The sequence below is a fragment of the Capricornis sumatraensis genome, chromosome 15, assembly GCF_032405125.1.
Source record: "Capricornis sumatraensis isolate serow.1 chromosome 15, serow.2, whole genome shotgun sequence".
Taxonomy (NCBI): domain Eukaryota; kingdom Metazoa; phylum Chordata; class Mammalia; order Artiodactyla; family Bovidae; genus Capricornis; species Capricornis sumatraensis.
In genome coordinates this window covers 61,615,184-61,632,358 of record NC_091083.1, presented here as the reverse complement: position 1 = coordinate 61,632,358, position 17,175 = coordinate 61,615,184, and the positions used below count along the sequence as shown (strand labels likewise).

At 55.5% G+C, this 17,175-nt stretch overlaps 1 protein-coding gene across 1 annotated transcript in view; it reads right to left on the bottom strand.

The window, feature by feature from the left end:
* Positions 1-395: 395 nt before the first annotated feature.
* The window catches only part of PMEPA1 (prostate transmembrane protein, androgen induced 1), a 53,395-nt gene continuing 36,615 nt past the window's right edge, over positions 396-17,175 (bottom strand). The window contains exons 2-4 of the mRNA XM_068987393.1: positions 4,627-4,781; positions 1,533-1,586; positions 396-1,035 (exon numbers count right to left, since the gene is read on the bottom strand). Of these exons, the coding sequence (XP_068843494.1) occupies positions 487-1,035; positions 1,533-1,586; positions 4,627-4,781 (758 nt within the window). The 3' untranslated portion in view covers positions 396-486. The remainder of the gene's footprint in view (positions 1,036-1,532; positions 1,587-4,626; positions 4,782-17,175) is intronic.

Here is a 17,175-nt window from a genome sequence, read left to right as displayed (position 1 = left end):
CTAATACAAAAATACTCCTGCCCTCGCACATACAGTTTCTCTTATTTTATATATATTTATATATATAATATTGCAGATCTTTAAACAAAGGTTTTGTGCAAATATGTCTTTAAAGTTAAGTGAAATCATCATAAACAAACAAAAGAAAGTAAGCATTCACGCACGCAGCTCAACTAGAAACAGAAAAGACTAGTGTAGAATATTTTTTTTCTCTTTTGCCTTCAAGACACAGCTCAACAAAGAAACGTGGAATTTTTTTTTTTTTTGCTTTTTTTTTTTTTTGCAAGCTTTCTTAGCTTGTGCATTCAGACCAGACAGAACACGTAAATATTTATACACAGAGAGGTGGGGGGGTGGGGGGGGGGGAGGAGGATGGTTACGCGTCGCATTTTCTGTGTGTCGCCCCGGCCTCCTCTCTTTTCTTTCAAGAAGTGCGGAGTGATTTGCGGTTTTACCTACTGCGGCCCCGGCCCGCCCTCGGGACTCCTAGAGGGGGTGTCCCTTCTGTTTATCCTTCTCTTTGCTCCAGGCCGCTGTGCTCTCCAGGGGGGCGATGTGTGCGGGGTGCAGCCGGGTGCCCTCCAGCAAGGAGGCCGGCCCGCTGCTCTGCTGGTGCTGGAAAGTGGAGGTGCCGGGGTAGTGACCGATGACCTCGCTGTAGGTGGGGGGCGGCCCCTCCATGCGCCCGCCGCCCCCGTAGCACGTGGCGCTGATGCCCGAGTTACTGCTGGGGGGGCAGGGGCCGCCCAGCATGGCACTTTCCATCAGGTCGCTGTCGAAGATGGTTCTGTTCGGGGGTGCGCGCACCGACTCCCGGTTCAGCTCCAGCTGCTGCTCGGGGTCCCGCAGCTGGAGCGTGCAGGGGCCCTGGTAGGGCGGGGGCTCCTCCCCGTCCGACAGCGAGATGGTGGGTGGTAGATCGATCTCGTGCTGCAGGTACGGGTAGGTGGGCTGGAAGCGGTGGAAGCGGTCCCGCTGGGCAAAGGCGGGCACAGCCAGGCGGTCGGTGGCCCGGGGTGGGGCATACACCTGCGGCTGGAGGGCAAGAGCCAAGTTAGGGTCAGGGCCCAGCGGGGGGGGTGGGGGTGGGAGTGGGGGTGTTGGGGTGTTGGCGGGGGGCTGCTGCTTATGACTCTGCTCTCTGGGGAGTGAGGGTGGGGGTAGGGAGCAGAGCCCGGAGTCCAGCGCCCGATGCCTGGAGAGCCCTGGAGTGTCACACAGTGGCGTCACACGGTGGAAAGAGGGGCAGTCCGAGTCCTTCGGTGTCGCAGAGATTAAGGGCTGCTTGCTGGGGGTGGGGAGCGCACAATGTCCCGGCGGGGACCATCCCGGCTGCCCAGAGGGTTCTTCAGAGAAGAGTAGGAGTGGGCCTCGAGCAGCACTCTACTAACAGGGGAGGTGCCTCCGGCCTGGGGAAGGGAAGCTACTGGGCAGAGGGGCGTCCACGACAGCGGCCTCGGGAGCAGGCGACTGAGGGAGTCCCCCTCCATCACTTGGGGGAGTGATGGAGGGTAGGCAGCGCTAAGACTCACCTCTGGAATTCCATTGCCTGACACCGTGCTCTCTGAGGGCCAGAGGCATCCTTCCTGTATGGGTGGAAGGCCACAATCAAGATAATGAACATATCCATCAACCCAGATTTTCCTTGGGGACTTGTTTTCTTGAGGATCCCCAGGTAAGGCGGTTATCACCTACAGGGAGTTGGGGGCGGGGGGCGGGGGGCTTCGCCTGGAAGATTGTAATTTCCTATGAGGCCGCTAGGGGGCTCTGTGAGTCTCAAAACCGTCCCATCAGGAAAGCCGTTACCCTACACAGACTCACTGGGGTCTAGTTTATTCCCGGCGTGTGGATACAGAGAGCAGATACATACGGTTACTGTTAATATGGTCACGCAGGGCCCTTTCGGTACTGATGTTAGGAATGCCTTGGTGCCAGGCACTGTGCTCAGCTCTTTAAAGCACTAACTCAATTCTCCCGAAAAAACAGCGTGTAGCTGAACAGCATCCACCCAGCTGGTAAGAGGCAGGGCTGGTATCCACACCTTTTCTGCTGCTGCCAGACTCATTTGGACTCAAGCCGGCCCTACCAGGCTCTGTGGCCCCGGGGTGGGCCCCTGGCACAGCCCACATGGGCATCAGGAAAACATGAGGGCACACCCACCTGCTCCCCATTCAAGTTGGGAGCCCCGGAAAGGGGTGCAAGCAGCCAGGGTCAGCTTGGATCAACATGAACTTGCCTAAAACCCCTCTGTGAGGCCCTCTGTCCAAGGTTCAAACCATCTCCGCCCACCCACTAGCCCAGGGAGTCTCCACTAGGGAGCTTAGGAATATACCAGTCAATGCTGGGAGGCCCCACTGCAGACCCCAGAATCGCTGCCATCCTTGTCACCTGACTAACCCCAACTTGTGCGCCTGGAGGTCACCTCCTCCTCCAGGGAGGCCTCCAAGGACCACCCACCCACCAGAGGCCCCTCCCCAGGCTCCCACAGCATCTCTGCTCCTGTGCCAGCCCAGCCCCACTGTGAGTAACCTGGCATCAGCTTGCTGCCCTGCACCTGCCCACGGGCTGAGTCTTAACTTACCCTGTTCCCTGACTCAGTGAATGGCCCTGACACCTTTCCAGGTCCCAGTGCCAGACCCACGCGCTGCTTCTGGCAGCTCCTTCTCTCGCCCCCTCCACTCCCCAACACTTCCTTCTCTTCCTAAAAGCATCCCTGGAAAGCCTGTCCAGCCTGCTCATGGCTTCTCCATCTAGATCAGGGGTCCGAAAGCTGACTCCATCAAGGGCCAGGGGGTCTGTCACGCCACTAACACGGCTGCTGCCGGGTGAGCACAGCCATAGTAAGAGTCCAAGGGAATGAGCCAGGAGAACCTGATAGAGCGGGCAGCTGGCCCAGGTCTGTCTATACCCAGGTGGCCCCCGACCTGCCCTCAGCTGCAGACTTCGAGCTGCGATCTGTCACTGCAGCGGCTGGCATCTCTGTTGTCATCATCATGCAGTATTTTCTGGCTTCTCTGGTGCAGCGCCAGCTGGGATGTGCGGTCTCAGGGCACAGGGCTTACCTGAACATGAACCCCACCCTCTGACAGATGAGGAGATGAACTCCCAGGGGTCACCCTGAAAAGAGGCCACAGCAGGACAGCTATGGCAGGGGTGGTCTCTGCGCCAAGCAGACAATGGCTGTCTCTGGGTCTCTCCGGGAGGTCATGGGGCCCCAAGACTCTGCAGATGTGCCCTGTCTAGCAGGAGCCCCAGGGGAGCCGCTACACGTATTTCAGGTCTAACAAGCCTCTGCGTTTACCCAGCCGGGCATCCCCAGGGGCCCATGCAGGTGGCTGGTAGATGTCGAGGGGTACTTTCTTTTAGCCTCAGATGTTCAGGAACCAGAACCTGGATCCTGGCCTCCATCTGGGCACGAAGACCCAGTGCTGCCCACATGGCTGTCCCCTTTCCATGGTGACCAGGATCCCTCACATGGAAACCTCTGCCATCTTCCCAGCTCTCACCACTAACATCACTCTTCCTGTGACCCTGTGAGGGGGGTGGGCAGGAGAGAGGCGAGACCCTCCCATTTTACAGATGTGTACACTGAGGCTCAGAAGGGGTGAGATGTCCTGCCCTGGGGCATAGCTACCGGGCTGCAGTCTTCCCGTTTGTCCAAAGTACTCTCTTTTGCACCAGGATCTGAGAGGGGTAAAATAGGCCTCAAGCTGTCGCTTAGAATCTGTGTGCTGGGGCTGCTGCTGCTAAGTCGCTTCAGTCGTGTCTGACTCTGTGAGACCCCAAAGACGGCAGCCCACCAGGCTCCCCCGTCTCTGGGATTCTCCAGGCAAGAACACTGGAGTGGGTTGCCACTTCCTTCTCCACAGAAGCTGTATAGCCTCAGGCAAATGTTCCCGCCTCTCTGAGCCCGGTTTCTCCTAAGATGGGCAGATCACCAAGTGCAGAGATGGCAATGTAGCTGCTGGCTCCGCCCCTTGGGCAACAGCACATGAACACACGGGCGAGCCTCAGATGCTTCTGAGCAGTGGCACAGCGCCCTCCGGGCACACCGGGCCTCAGGGTTGGGGCGCCCCGTGTTCACAGTCGAGGGACCTGAGCGGACATGCTCCTTGCCTTGGCAGCCTGGCGATGTACACAAGCGGAGATGCCTGAACCCCCCAGCCCGACGTGGCCCAGTGAGACATCCCTCAAAGCTGAGAGGCCACAGTGGCCGCCCCGGCCTGCTTCTGTCACTGCCCCCCCCGATGCCCGGCCAACACAGGCTCAGGGACGTGCTCCCTGCAGAGCCCCGGGGCTGCCCTCTCTGTGATTCGCAGCCTGCCGGTCACACAGCCGCTCCTGTCCAGGTTGTTACACTCCACCTCACAGGTGTGGAGGTGGAAACTGTTTAGCAACGGACTCTGTACCGCCTCCTGGTCCATCTGCTGAGGAACACCCACTGGCGGGCAGGGGCGGCCTGAAGGCGCAGGCGAATGAGGGGGGGACGTGGGTGCTGAGATCTGGGGGAGGGCGAGGTCCCTTCCTGCTGGGAGCCGCTCCGTCTGCCCCAATTGTGAGCACTCAACCCCAACACCACACGCACTTGATGGGGGTGTCCAGGCCCCTGGAAGCTCAGGCACTCACCGAGGACAAGGCGTCTTCCCTCCTCCTGCTCTGGCTGTGCCGGCTGATGAAGGAGCGAGCGGACAGCTTGTAGTGGCTCAGCAGACACGTGATCACCACCACCATCACCATGACCACCACCACGATAATGGTGATCTCAACGAACTCCAGCTCCGCTGCAAGACCAAGGGGACACGTGAGACACTGGGGTTCCCAGAGCAGGCAGGGGCTCGGTGCCAGCTTTCCTGAGCACCCATACACCCCAACACACAAACACACCCCAACATCCCTGTACACCCCCAACACTCTGCCACACCCATACACACAAACACAGATAACACACCCACGCACAGACATATTTATCACACACACAAGACGCACAGAGACACCACCCTCGACAGGACGGGAGGGTATGAGGGCCACCCCCACCTCCAGGAAGAGGCCTCAGAAAAACCACATTCCGGGAGGCTGCAAACACTGCAACTCTCATTTCTTTTTTTCGGGTTGTTTTTTTTTTCCCCCAGAAAGCGGAAAAACCCTCAAGTGCTGGAAAAGGAAAGAGGTTATTTTGATCCTGCCAGAGTCGGGGCAGTTTCTGCTGACTCGAGCGGGTCTGTGTCGGGCCGATCGGCAGGTGGCCATGCGCAATGCCAGCAGAGCCCCCAGCAGTGGCAGGTGAGAGGCTGGGGGCCGGGGCAGTGACCTGGAGGCGGGGAGGCGGGGGGTGGGGGGGCGGGCACAGCCAGCCTCCCCTGGTCCAAGGCTGCCCACGGACAAGCCAGGAAATGTGTCTCCCCAGATCCCAGAGGGCAGGCAGGAAGACCCTCCCCCCCACCCCGCCCCCTGGCACTGACAAGCAATTAGCCGAGGTCTCCCCAGGGGTACAGGTTCAAGCTCAGGGCCACTGACTCAGCGCTTCCTCTTCTCAGACAGACATACGGAAGCTGGAGGAGTGGGGGCGGGCGAAGGTGGGGCCTCGAAAGCAGGCAGTGAGGCGCACTGTGTCACCGTGTGCCGTGTGCCACTCACCCGGGGCCTGGCCAGAGCCTGTGAGGGCAGCCCCTCCTGCCACCAGCCTCTGCTTCCAGCGGGAGATCGACTTGTCCCGGGTGGATGTTCCTGCTGGTTCGGCAGGACCCCTCTGCACGTAGCCCGCCCACAGCCCTCTTTGGAGCCCTGGCCACCCCTTCTTCCTACCCAGGCTCTGCGGGACACCCACCTTCTCCCACCATGTAAAGCCTTTTTGCCCAGACGTGCCAAAGTCTGCGTGATGCTGTTAGTTGAGTGGGTCTGCCCCCTGGGGGACATGTGGCAATGTCTGAGGACACTAGTGGCTCAGACTGGTGTCACTAGTGACACAACCAAAGGCGCTCCCAGAATCTAGAGGGTGAGAGCCAAGGTATTGCTTAACAGCCTACAGTCCATAAGACCACAGGGACAAAGAATGTGCCAGGGCTGAGCATCTCTGTGCAGGGCTGAGCCTATATATGGGTGCTTTGTCATCATCCTGCCTCACAGGTGAGGGGACCCAGGTTCAGGTCATGTGACAGGCTGCCCGCTGGTGACTCCCTCATTGGATGTCCACTGCTGCACCCAGAATTCCATCTGGAGCCTGGGTCCTGGCTCCAGCCTGGGGGGTGGGGATGGGATTCACATCCTTATCTCGCCCTGGGAGGGACAGGAGGGACGATGAAGTAGCCAGGGATTTCAGTGAGTCCTTCCTGATGCCTAAGAAGGCTGGGCCCCGCCTGGCGGGAAATCGGACAAGCCTCAAACCCTCAGAGGGACTCGTTCCCTTTCCCGCCAGGAAGGTGCGGGGCCTGAGCTGGCAAAGGCCAGGATGTTGGCCTGGAACCCAGTGGCTGTGGCCACGCCTCCTGCCTCCCCAGACAGGCTGGTCTGGGGCCTGTGCGCTAGGGCCTGGGATAAAGCTGCCCATTCAGGGGACACACAGGCTGGCTTTGTGCAACACCCACGCCCCCTCCTCAGAGGGGCCTGCAACCCCTCCCCCAACACCGTGCACTCTTCACCCCGGCCTGGACTTGGGGGTAGGCACCCTTGCCCTCCTCCGCCCGTCTCCAGGGACCCTGCCCACGCCTGGCCTGAAGCAAGGGAGGTGTCTGTGTCTCGTCCCAGGCCTGGCGGCCTGCAGGCTCCTGGCCAGGCCGCTGCCCTCCTCTAGGCAACATCCAGTGGCGAGGCAACAGGGCTGGAGGTGTCCTATTGGGTCAACAGATGAGGCCCCAAGGGCCGAGTGGGCGTGAACAAAGCCCACAGCTCTCCCGACCCCCAAAGGGCGGGAGGACCTGATTTCTGGGGTGCAGTGTCAGAGTGAGAGAATCACCCCCAGAAAGGAGCCCAGGGTGCTGAAGGCACTAACATGACCGCACTGGTTCCTGGGCCACAACCCCACACAAATCCATATGGGGGACGACGGGGCGAAATTCTCAGGGGACCACGAAGTGCTTCCAGGCTCTATTCGGGAAGCCAGAGGCCTGGGGTCATGGCCAGAAGGGAAAGGAGACGCCTAAGGGTTGCAGAGTCCCTGAGGCAGCTCCGGGGTGGCACAGCACTCCATGGGGACGCCCAGGCTGGCTCTGTGACCCTCACTCACTCTGAGTCCATGCCAATTTCCCCAAGTGGAAGGGAGAGGCTGTGTGGGGGCCCACATGGCCAGCACTCAGGGAACACTCCCTCAATGTGACCATGGTTAGCAGAGGCTCCCCAGCATACCAGCCAAAGCAAACAAGGACAGTCCAAACCCATACGTCTGAAGAGAGAGGGTCAAGCAGGACCCAGCTGGATATTCCAGGGTGTGCACAGACACGAGGTCTTCCTAGGTGGTATTAGTGGTAAAGACTCCACCTGCCCATGTAGGAGACGTAAGTGATGGGTTCGATCCCTGGATCAGGAAGATCCCCTGGAGGAAGGCATGGCAACACACTCCAGTATTCTTGCCTAGAGAATCCCATGGACAGAGGAGCCTGGCAGGCTACAGTCAATGGGGTCACGCAGAGTCGGACACAACTGAGCAACTGAGCATATGGAAAGACATGGAGACACGGGAACAGGGGGACTGAGGGGGTCAGGAAAGGCCCCCCAACCAACAGGTGATTCATCCCAACCCGTAAGGCAAAAATAAGCCTAGGCTGGGTGTCTTGACCTTGGCCATGGGGTGAGGGGGCTCTGGTCCCCTGGATAGCACAGTGAACTTTCACACTCAGGGTGCTCCTTCCTAGAGACTCTGCCATCAGGGGACATGAACTCACCTCTTTGGGACATGCATCAGAAAGCATCTGCTGGAATATGGGGCAAATGGGGGGCCTGAGGGCATTTGCATCCACAGTCCTGTCCCCACCCAAGCAACAAACAGAGCTGTGGGTGGCCACCCTCTTAACACAGGCTGTGCTGTCCACTTGCCCCAAGCTCCACCGGGGCCCTAGTTCTGCTTGACCTCATCTGCCTGGCCTCTCTGGATCTTCGTGCTCAGCTCCTCACTCCTGCTCCCACTGCAGGCATCACTAATCGAGCAAGAGCTCCTCCTCATCAGGTCAACAGGGTGCTCCAGACAGGCACTGCTAGCTGAAACCCCAGCAGGCCAGACAGCCCCCAGGCAGGCTGGGTCAGTGCAGCCCCAACTCCCCATCTCTCCAGAACCTAGGAACAGCTGGTGAAGCTGCCTGGCCTTTAACGCCGGCAGCATATTCAAAGAGTTTTAAAAGCAACGAGAGGCCAAAGTCTGCAGGATGGGTGGCTTCTAGACTTCCAGCCAAGAGAGGAGCCCCCAAGATGCAGAGCCACACCGATCCTGCCTCAGCGTCCTCAGTCTCACGGGCTTCCCTTTACCTGGACGTGGGACCAGGTGCCCAGCACACTGGCGGAAGGGATAGGTCCAACCGCTGCCCTCCACTCAGTTCAACTCTCCTGTGACCACAGGGCTCACAGCAAAGCCTGGTCACAAACAAAGGGGAATCAGAGCAGGAGGGGGTGGCGGGCTGGTCCCCAGCCCAAACTCCCTGTTGTCATAGCAACTACTCACTGGGACTACAGTCAGGATGCTAACATGTACAACATGTGCACCGCCCTGCACTGAGACCACCTCCCCCAGGTTTTGAGAGCCATCACCATTCTATCGTGTAGACGAGCCAACCAAGGCACAGACAGTTCCTCCAGATCAAAGGGCAGGGCCAGTCCCAAATCCAGAGCCTCCTTGAAGGAATGAGAGGGGAAAGGGCCTTTATCTCCTGCTACATGCTCCCAGCTTTCCTGAAGTATCTGTCAGTTCCCCCGCCTACGTGGGAACACCTCAGAATATGCCTAGCCCTGCATCTGCCAGCTGCTGGCCGTGTGACCCTGGGCATATGCACCCCTGAGAGCTCCAGGAAAGATGAAGAAGTACATGTCAAGGGCTCAGAACAGGGCGGGAGACAGTGGGTGATCCGCTGTCACCACCATCACAACCCCATGCCTTTGGGACAGCAGGCACCCTTCATCCAGGCTGATGCCCTGGAAACACTGAGCATGCTTTCATGGGCCTCTGTCCCAGGGTCAGTCAGAAAAGGTCACCCAGGGTGGTGGCTGGACTTACAGGCACCGGTCCCTGCTTAGAGGACCTGCGCAGAGAACAGGAGTCTTTGGGGAGGAAACATCACACTTCCCTCATTCTGATCTCGGTGTCAGGTCCGCTTACCATGGGGCAGCGGTCCTGTCATTTTTCTTGGTAATATCCCCCTTGGGGTGGGTGACGGATGCAGCAGGTTCTCTGGGGGTGGCCAAGCCCATCTTCCACATGCAAAGTAAGGTCACTCTTATTTAATTGAGCGTCTTCTTTCCTCGTGGAATAACTTCAAATTAATAGCTCCATCCACCTCACTGGAGCAGCCTGACTCTGCTTTTGTGTCTCTAGGGACGGATGCAGTCACTTTGAGGTGTGCATACGGGCGTCTCTGGTCCTTTCCCAGCTTGCCTCACACTAATGAGGGGTAGTGTCTGGGAGCCCCCTCAGGGCCAGGTGGGGCCCGAATCTCTTTGGGTATCATCTTATTGAATCCTCAGCTGCATTCTGTGAAATAGACACTAATATGACCCCCGCCGCCAACTTTACAGATGAGGAAACTGAGGCTGCGAGAAGGGAGATGACTGGCCAGTTCAAGACCCCAAACCCTCAAGCCTGTGCTTTCAGGGATGGGTTAGGCCGACAGCCCCACACCCAATGGTCCTGGGTACTGTGGTCCCAGAATGTCAGGAACAGTGTTGGTTCAAGTCAGGCACTCGCGTGGAATGGGACTGTTTGCCAGGGTAGATCAAGACTGCCTAGAGCGTCACTTGCCATGTGGTCCATGAAGCCAGTATCTTGACCAGTGGTTCCCACCTCCCCACCAGCACAGAGGAAAGTCACAGGATGGTTGTTAGAAAGGCCTCGTGCCATGCATTTGGGGGAGCTCTGGGCACCTCCCACGAAACTGCATAAAGACACAGCTGCCTTCTCCTCTGTCTCTATCTGAGTGCCAAACACCTGCCCAGGACAGGACATCCCTCCCCACTTAGTTCCCACAAACCGAGAGGCAGTGTCGGTCCCGTCAGGCCAGGAGTCAGAGAGCAGTCCTGACCCCATGGCTTCCTTCCCTGCAGCTGGGGGAGCCAGGATGAGGTCTCAGAATGCTTATTTTAAAATAAAATTAAACTGAATAAAAATTCATGTGAGGCTTTAAAAGGAACCCAAATCTACCAAAATATAGTTCTCAAACTCTCAATCAGACTTTCGATATAGAAAGAACATGCAGGATCACACAAGCGACATGGGATACTCACATTAAATGCGACCCAGCAGGTTTCCATGGATAGGAAGCCTGTGGTTTCTACTGGTGACCGGACTGCAAGTAGCTGCTGATGCCCTGTGGTTTGGTACCCATGTTCCTGTTAGGGGTGGTTAAGGTGAAGATGCAATTCTTTTGCAACCAAGTTTATGGCCCCCTGTTCTGAGTGAAAGAGCCAGACCTAAACCAAACGCAGGAGCCTCAGTTCAAATCCCTGTCCGGCTGCTTCCTGGCTGTAAATGGGGAGAGGGCTGGTGCAAAATTTGCCATGCAACGTGTGGGCACAACCATCACTGGGTTTTCAGTTAATCATCGGAGAAGCAGCCGGATACTGGAGATCTTTTCTCTTTCCTTGGCTGGAGAGCTGGGCCAGAGTCCACCCAGCTCCTGCCAGCCCACAGGAGGTTTCCAGACCAGACGACCCCCCCCCCCCCGTACTGCCCCCCGCCCTGTGTCTGCTCCGGGCGGAGGGGCAGCCGGCGTGCTCCCTGGTTAACAAGCAGTCCGTGCAGGCGGCCCTGTCTGGCCTCCTGGCCGCACACTGAGGAATTAGGAATTGGCACTGTCTGAAATTTATGAAAATCTAATCTCGTTAGGCCTGCCTGGATGAGACTGGCCGGGGCAGGCCTCATTGTCATTCTGAGGAGCCCCAGCCAGCCTGGGGTTCCTGCCACTTCATTTACTGCCCCTCCCCCACCATCGCATTTGAATAAGAACCCAGCTCCTTTTCCCCCCTGGAATTTCAAATAAAATTGAGCCAGACGTCAAAGGAATAACTTTCTGATCACTCCTGGTGCCATTTCAAACACCCCTGACGGCACATTGATTTCTTAGGGTAAGACCGTTTGTAAGTAAAAGAACGGATCTTTCTCTTAAGGTTCGGGAGGTGGGCAGAAATCTAGGCCAGTTTTCTCATTTTTAAAGACAGACTGTACGCTTACCCAGCCCCTACTCTGTGCCAAGCATGCAGCTGGGCGCCAGGCGCCTGATAGCAGAGCACATAACCATGAGATACTGTCCACGACGCTGTCCAGTGTTGGGTGCAGGGAGGCGAGGGAAAGCCTTGCACTGGGGCCCAGGGCTCCCCGCATTGCTGCTCATGGCAGAGTTCGGAGCACTGATTCAGAACACGAAGTATGCCCCCAAGATTCCTGGGTTCGAATCCCAACTTTGCCACTTTAACTGTGACCTCAGGCACATTACTTAGTGTCCTCATCTGGGGGAGAAAACACGGAGGGCTGACCCAGTTCCCATCCCATGTGGCTGTGGTGAGAACTGTATACCGGTCAGTTTGCAGCCACAGACTCAGGTTGGCAGCGCCTCTGCAAGAACACCCGAGAAGCCTCATTATGTGGAATCCAGAACCCCAGGCCCTGGGCCACACCTATCCTCTGCCCCACACAGACCTGAGCTGGGTGGTGGAATCACAGTGGCTGGAGAAGGCCCAGCAAGGCGGTCCCTCTGCCAGCACCATAGCTGACAGACGGTGCAAGCTGGGAGCATCTCTGAAAAGCAAAGTAACAATCTCTCAAAACTTTCAAGCGAGAACTCCTGACCAGACAAATCACCTCCTGGGTATTTATCTCCACACGCAGGTTTCCTGGGATTCTCTGCCTTTAGCGCTCTGTTCTAGTGAGAATTTTGTTCTGTGCTCTGTGAAAACAAAGTGGAAGTGTGAGTCGCTCAGTCATGTCCGACTCTTTGCGACCCCATGGACTGTTGCCCACCAGGCTCCTCTGTCCATGGGATTCTCCAGGCAAGAGTACTGGAGTGGGTTGCCATTCCCTTCCCCAGAGGATCTTCCCGACCAGGGATAGAACGAGCATCTCCTGCATTGCAGGCAGATTCTTCACCGTCTGAGCCACCAGCCAGGGAAGCCCCTGTGCTCTGTAAGAGGACCAAACACAGCCCACTCCAGGGCCTTTGAATGAGACCCTCCTTCTGTCTGGAATGATCTTACCCACGAGCCTGTGCTTGCTACCCCCTCACCTCCTTCCTGATCTCCATTCCAGTGTCACATACACAGAAAGCATGCTGAGCATCCTGTCTGCATCACTGTCTGCCCTGGTCCCTGGAACCCATGTCCCAAGCCTGCTTCACGGTTCTCTGTAGCTCTCATCAGGGGCTTGCGCCTCTCCCTCCCAGAACACCAGTGTCCATCGCTCATTCTCTGTGTCCCCAGCACATTCCCCAGGGCAGGCACACAAGAAATGCATGGCATAAAGGATTACAGTGTTCTCAAGTATAAAGAAGAGCACAGGAAGGCCCGCTGCAGGTGAAAAGGCAAAATCCCTGGGAACCACTTAAATGTCCCCCCCCGCCCAAGGGGCTGACACAACCTAGGAAGCCACTGCTAGCAGATTTGTGTACAATGATAAATTACACACCGATTTGTGCTTCTTCCTGAGCAAGAGAAGCTATCCAATGAGATGGGACCATCCTTGTTTAAAAAAGCACAGACGTGTATTTTAAAATAAAAGTGATTCGGGTGATGCATACGAACTTCTGTGAGTGACTACATGCATCTACATGGCCCCAGGGCCAGGCATGGTTACCCTGGGGGTGCCCGAGAGGGGATGGCTCCTTCCTTGTAATACACACTCCTGCACACTCACCTTTGAGCACGTGCAATTACATTCACAGGAAAAGAGACAAAGCATCTGCCGGTCTCCAAACCAGGTGGCTGATCCCTGGAATGGGGGTTCCCAGAGGTCTCCTGGCAAAGACGCTGTCATCTTGGGTCTAGCAGCACTTCTCGGGGGTTGGGGGGAGGCTGGGTCAAGCCCCTCAGCCTGGGATAGAGGGCAGTGGAGCCCTGGCTTTGGGTGCCTCTGATGGGCCCTGGGAGTTTAGGTGCTGAGCTGGGGTTGCTCTTCATGGGGCAGGCGAGGGCCTGACCGCCCCTCCATGGTGCCCTGGCTGAGGAGCCCAAGGTGATACCCAGGTGCCAGGTGGTCGTCTAGTCCCCTCACCTGGAGAGGGGAGACACGTGTGGCTGAACCCAAAGCTGCCCTGTGAGACTCTCCCTACTCTCTCCAGCACTGGCTGAACTGACAGCCACTCTGGGGATGAAAGTGTTGTATTGTAGATAGAGCAAATGGGACGACAGAAGATGAGCCACACTGACACCACTCCTTCCATCCACCTGAGCCACCTCCAGCCTTTCCTCGCCTGGCTGACTCCTTCCCTCCCTTCCCTCTTCCCCCGCTGGACTGCACCTGTGTACACAAGTATGCATGAACACACACACACTTTTCTTCTGGGCTTCCCCCTGATCCCTCCCTGAGCTCCCTAGCATGCGGGCATCACTCTCTCAACTCATGTCTACCCTACTCTACTCAAGAGCATCTCAGGATGGGAGCACCAGATCTCAGCTCTGTAGCCTGTCCAGCGGAGCCTAACAGAGAAGGCTCCACACTGGTCTGTCCCAGTGTCAGTGGAAGCATTCGGAAGCCCAGGGGACCATACAGTCAAGGTGCACTAATTAGCCAACAAATACAGAGCCAGGTTTAAAGGATGTGAACGATAAATCATCAGTCCCACATACCCTTCTGTGTTGTTCATCTCCTTTAACTAGTAAGACACTTAGTCCTGCATGTAGGCGAACTGCCTTCTTGAACCCAAGTGGCAACGTGTGCAGCGCTTCACTCATTTTGGGGCTTCAGCCCACACATCCCGAGGTCACCTTGCAGGAGGTCACCTGAGAGAGGGCTGCAGCTGGGTGATGGGTGAGCCCTGAGTCTCAAAGTGTGTGTGTGGCAATGGGGAGGTAAAATCAACTCCAGGGCGAGCAGAGGGCCTGTGTAATCATTTTAGAGCCTTGTGATTAAACGCTCCTTCAATAAGGAAAGACAAAGCCGTGCCTTTTATCTTTCTTGCTATTACCCAAATGGAAAGAACTAATGGGATTTTTTTTCCTATTGTCACCAACATCGAACATCTTTAAACACCCACTGTCAGCAAAATATCAATCACTGTTTCAGAGTTATTGGCAGAACGGAGTGAATTTGCGGCGAGAGAGAGCAGTTTCTGTCAATGGACACGGAGGTGCAATGCAAAGTTATTTAAAATAAATCAAATGCGCTTTGTTAATTGAGGAGAGGAGGCGTGGGTGAGTGAGCTGTCTGCGGTGGCAGCGTCGATGACCGTAATCAGCTTGGAGGGCGTCGTGGCAGGACCTATCAAAATCTAAAAGGCATGCTACCTCTCCAGCTTGCAATTTTAACTTCCAAGATTGTATCCAACAGAAAAATCCGCAGAAGGACCTGAGAGCATACACGTATAAGGACACTTCTGCAGGGTTTTTTGTGACTGTGAACAACCAGAGACCGTCTAAATTCCACTAACCTAACCATCGTATATATGTATCTCACTGTCTTGCCGTTATATGACCCCAAAATCCCATTCCTGGGCATGTATCCAGAGAAAGCCATAATTCAAAAGGACGCATGTACCCCAGTGTTCACGGCAGCACTTTTGACAATAGCCAGGACAGAGAAGCATGTCCACGTACAGAGAAACAGATAAAGAAGACATGATACATACATACCATGGAATATTACTCGGCCATCAAAAGGAACAGTACAGTGCCATTTGCAGAGACTTGGATGAAACTAAAGACTGTCATACAAAGTGAAGTAAGTCAGAAGAGAAAAAGAAATATCATTTATGCATGCATGCATGCTCAATCATGTCTGACTCTTTGTGAACCCATGGACTGTAGCCTGCCAGGTTCCTCTGTCCAGGCAATTTTCCAGGCAAGAATACTGGAGTGGATTGTGATTTCCTCCTCCAGGGGATCTTCCCAACCCAAGGATCAAACCCTGTCTCTTGCGTCTCCTGCATTGGCAGGTGGATTCTTTGCCACGCTGCCACCTGGGAAGCCCATATCACTTATATGGCGAATACAGAAAAATGGTACAGATGAATGTACTGGCAAAGCAGAAACACAGTCACAGCTGTAGAGAACAAACTTATGTGTACCACTGTGGGAAGAGGAGTGGGATGAATTGGGAGATTCAGATGGACATATACACACTATGTAGAAACCAGATAACTAATGAGAACCTACAGTTTAGGGAACTCTACTCAATGATCTGTGGTGACCTCCATGGGAAGGAAATCTAAAAAAGAGTGGATATATGTATCAGTATAACTGATTCCCTTTACTGTATAATAGGAACTAACAGCATTGTAAAGCAACTAAACGCCAATAAAAATTACACACACACCAAAAGACAGGTAAATCCTACAGTGGGGTTTCCCAGCCTTGGTGCTACTGAGATTTTGGGGCTGGATAATTCTCTGCGGTGGGGCCCATGCACTGCAGAATGTTTAGCAACATGCCTGGCCTCTGCCCACTAGAAATCAGTAGCACCATCACGGTCAAGTTGTGACAACCAAAAGTGTCTGCCAACATTGCCCAGTGTCTCCTGGGGAGCACAGAACCATGCCTGGCTGAGAACAGCTAACCTATATAGGTTTAAGGACGGATGGCTATTTTTGCAATTATTGCCAAGCAGAAATAATGAAACTGGAACAGTATCTATAATATGCACCCATTTTTATAGCAAAAACGAGGATAAAAATCAAATTGTTCATGATGACTACTACTGAAAGAAGCCATCTATCCTTTATTCTTTTTGTATTTCTATATTGTTTGCATTTTTTATAACAAACATGGACAGCTTTAGTTTCACCAATACTAATTTACATACCAAAGAGACCGGGGCGCGTGCGCTTGTGTGTGTGTGAGTTTCTGAACATGGTGACAACGTGACTCTGGCTTGCCCTCGACACTCGGGAGTCACCGTGTGCTCCTTGGAAACCAGCAGTGTTTCTCTCAATTACTGATTTTCAAGAGCCTGGTGTTTCCCAACATGAGCTCAGAGGGGCTTGGGGGCAACGCCAGGAGAGGGGATGTGAAGGGGGCTCCGTCTCCAAGCCTCTGACAAAGAGCTCAGCTCTGAATTGGCCCACAATGCGGCCGGGATTGAGCCACTTTTCAATAGCTCCTCCGCTAAAACGGCGGCCGCGTGCTGGGGGCCTTCAGGGTCGGCGGGACCAGTTTGGTCAGGAGGAGTCTCAGCGCCAGCTGGGGAGTACCCCTTTCTATTAGGACCATGAACAGCCCAGCTATTCTAGGTCTCATCCAGAGCAGAGGCAGGAGATGCAATGATGGTCAAGGTCACATGGCAGGAGAGGCCAAAGAAACTGTGAGGGCAGAATGGGTTCTCCTGCACCCCTGGGCTCTCTGGAACCGAATCAGATTCAGCAAACACCAGGAGCAGGGTGAGCAGAAGCCCTGGAGCAGGCTGCCTGGGCCCAAACCCCAGATCTACCCATGGCCAGATGTGTGACCTAAGGACAAGGCTAAATTCCTTATCAAGCGCCCAGTACATGTCAAGTGGCCCATAAGCATCAGCTGTTATCCACAAGGACTTGCGTGACTCTCCTAGGACCCTGGCCTCCCACTTTCCATGCCAATTGCCTCCTGACAGCCTGCACAGTCCTCTTGGCCCGGCAGCATCTCAGCTGCCCTCTGAGCAGAACCTCTGCTTCCCTCTGGCGGGGCCTTTGCCCAGGCTAATCCACCTGCCCGGGACACCCTCTCGCCTCCTGTTCCTCCTAATCCAGCTTCTGACCCCAGGTCCAACTGCCCCTGCGGCCACTTCCTTCTCTGGCTTTCTCTGGCAGTTGTAAGCTCTCCCATGTAACTGGAAGTTTCTTTTGTAAACAGCACCCTGGTTATCTG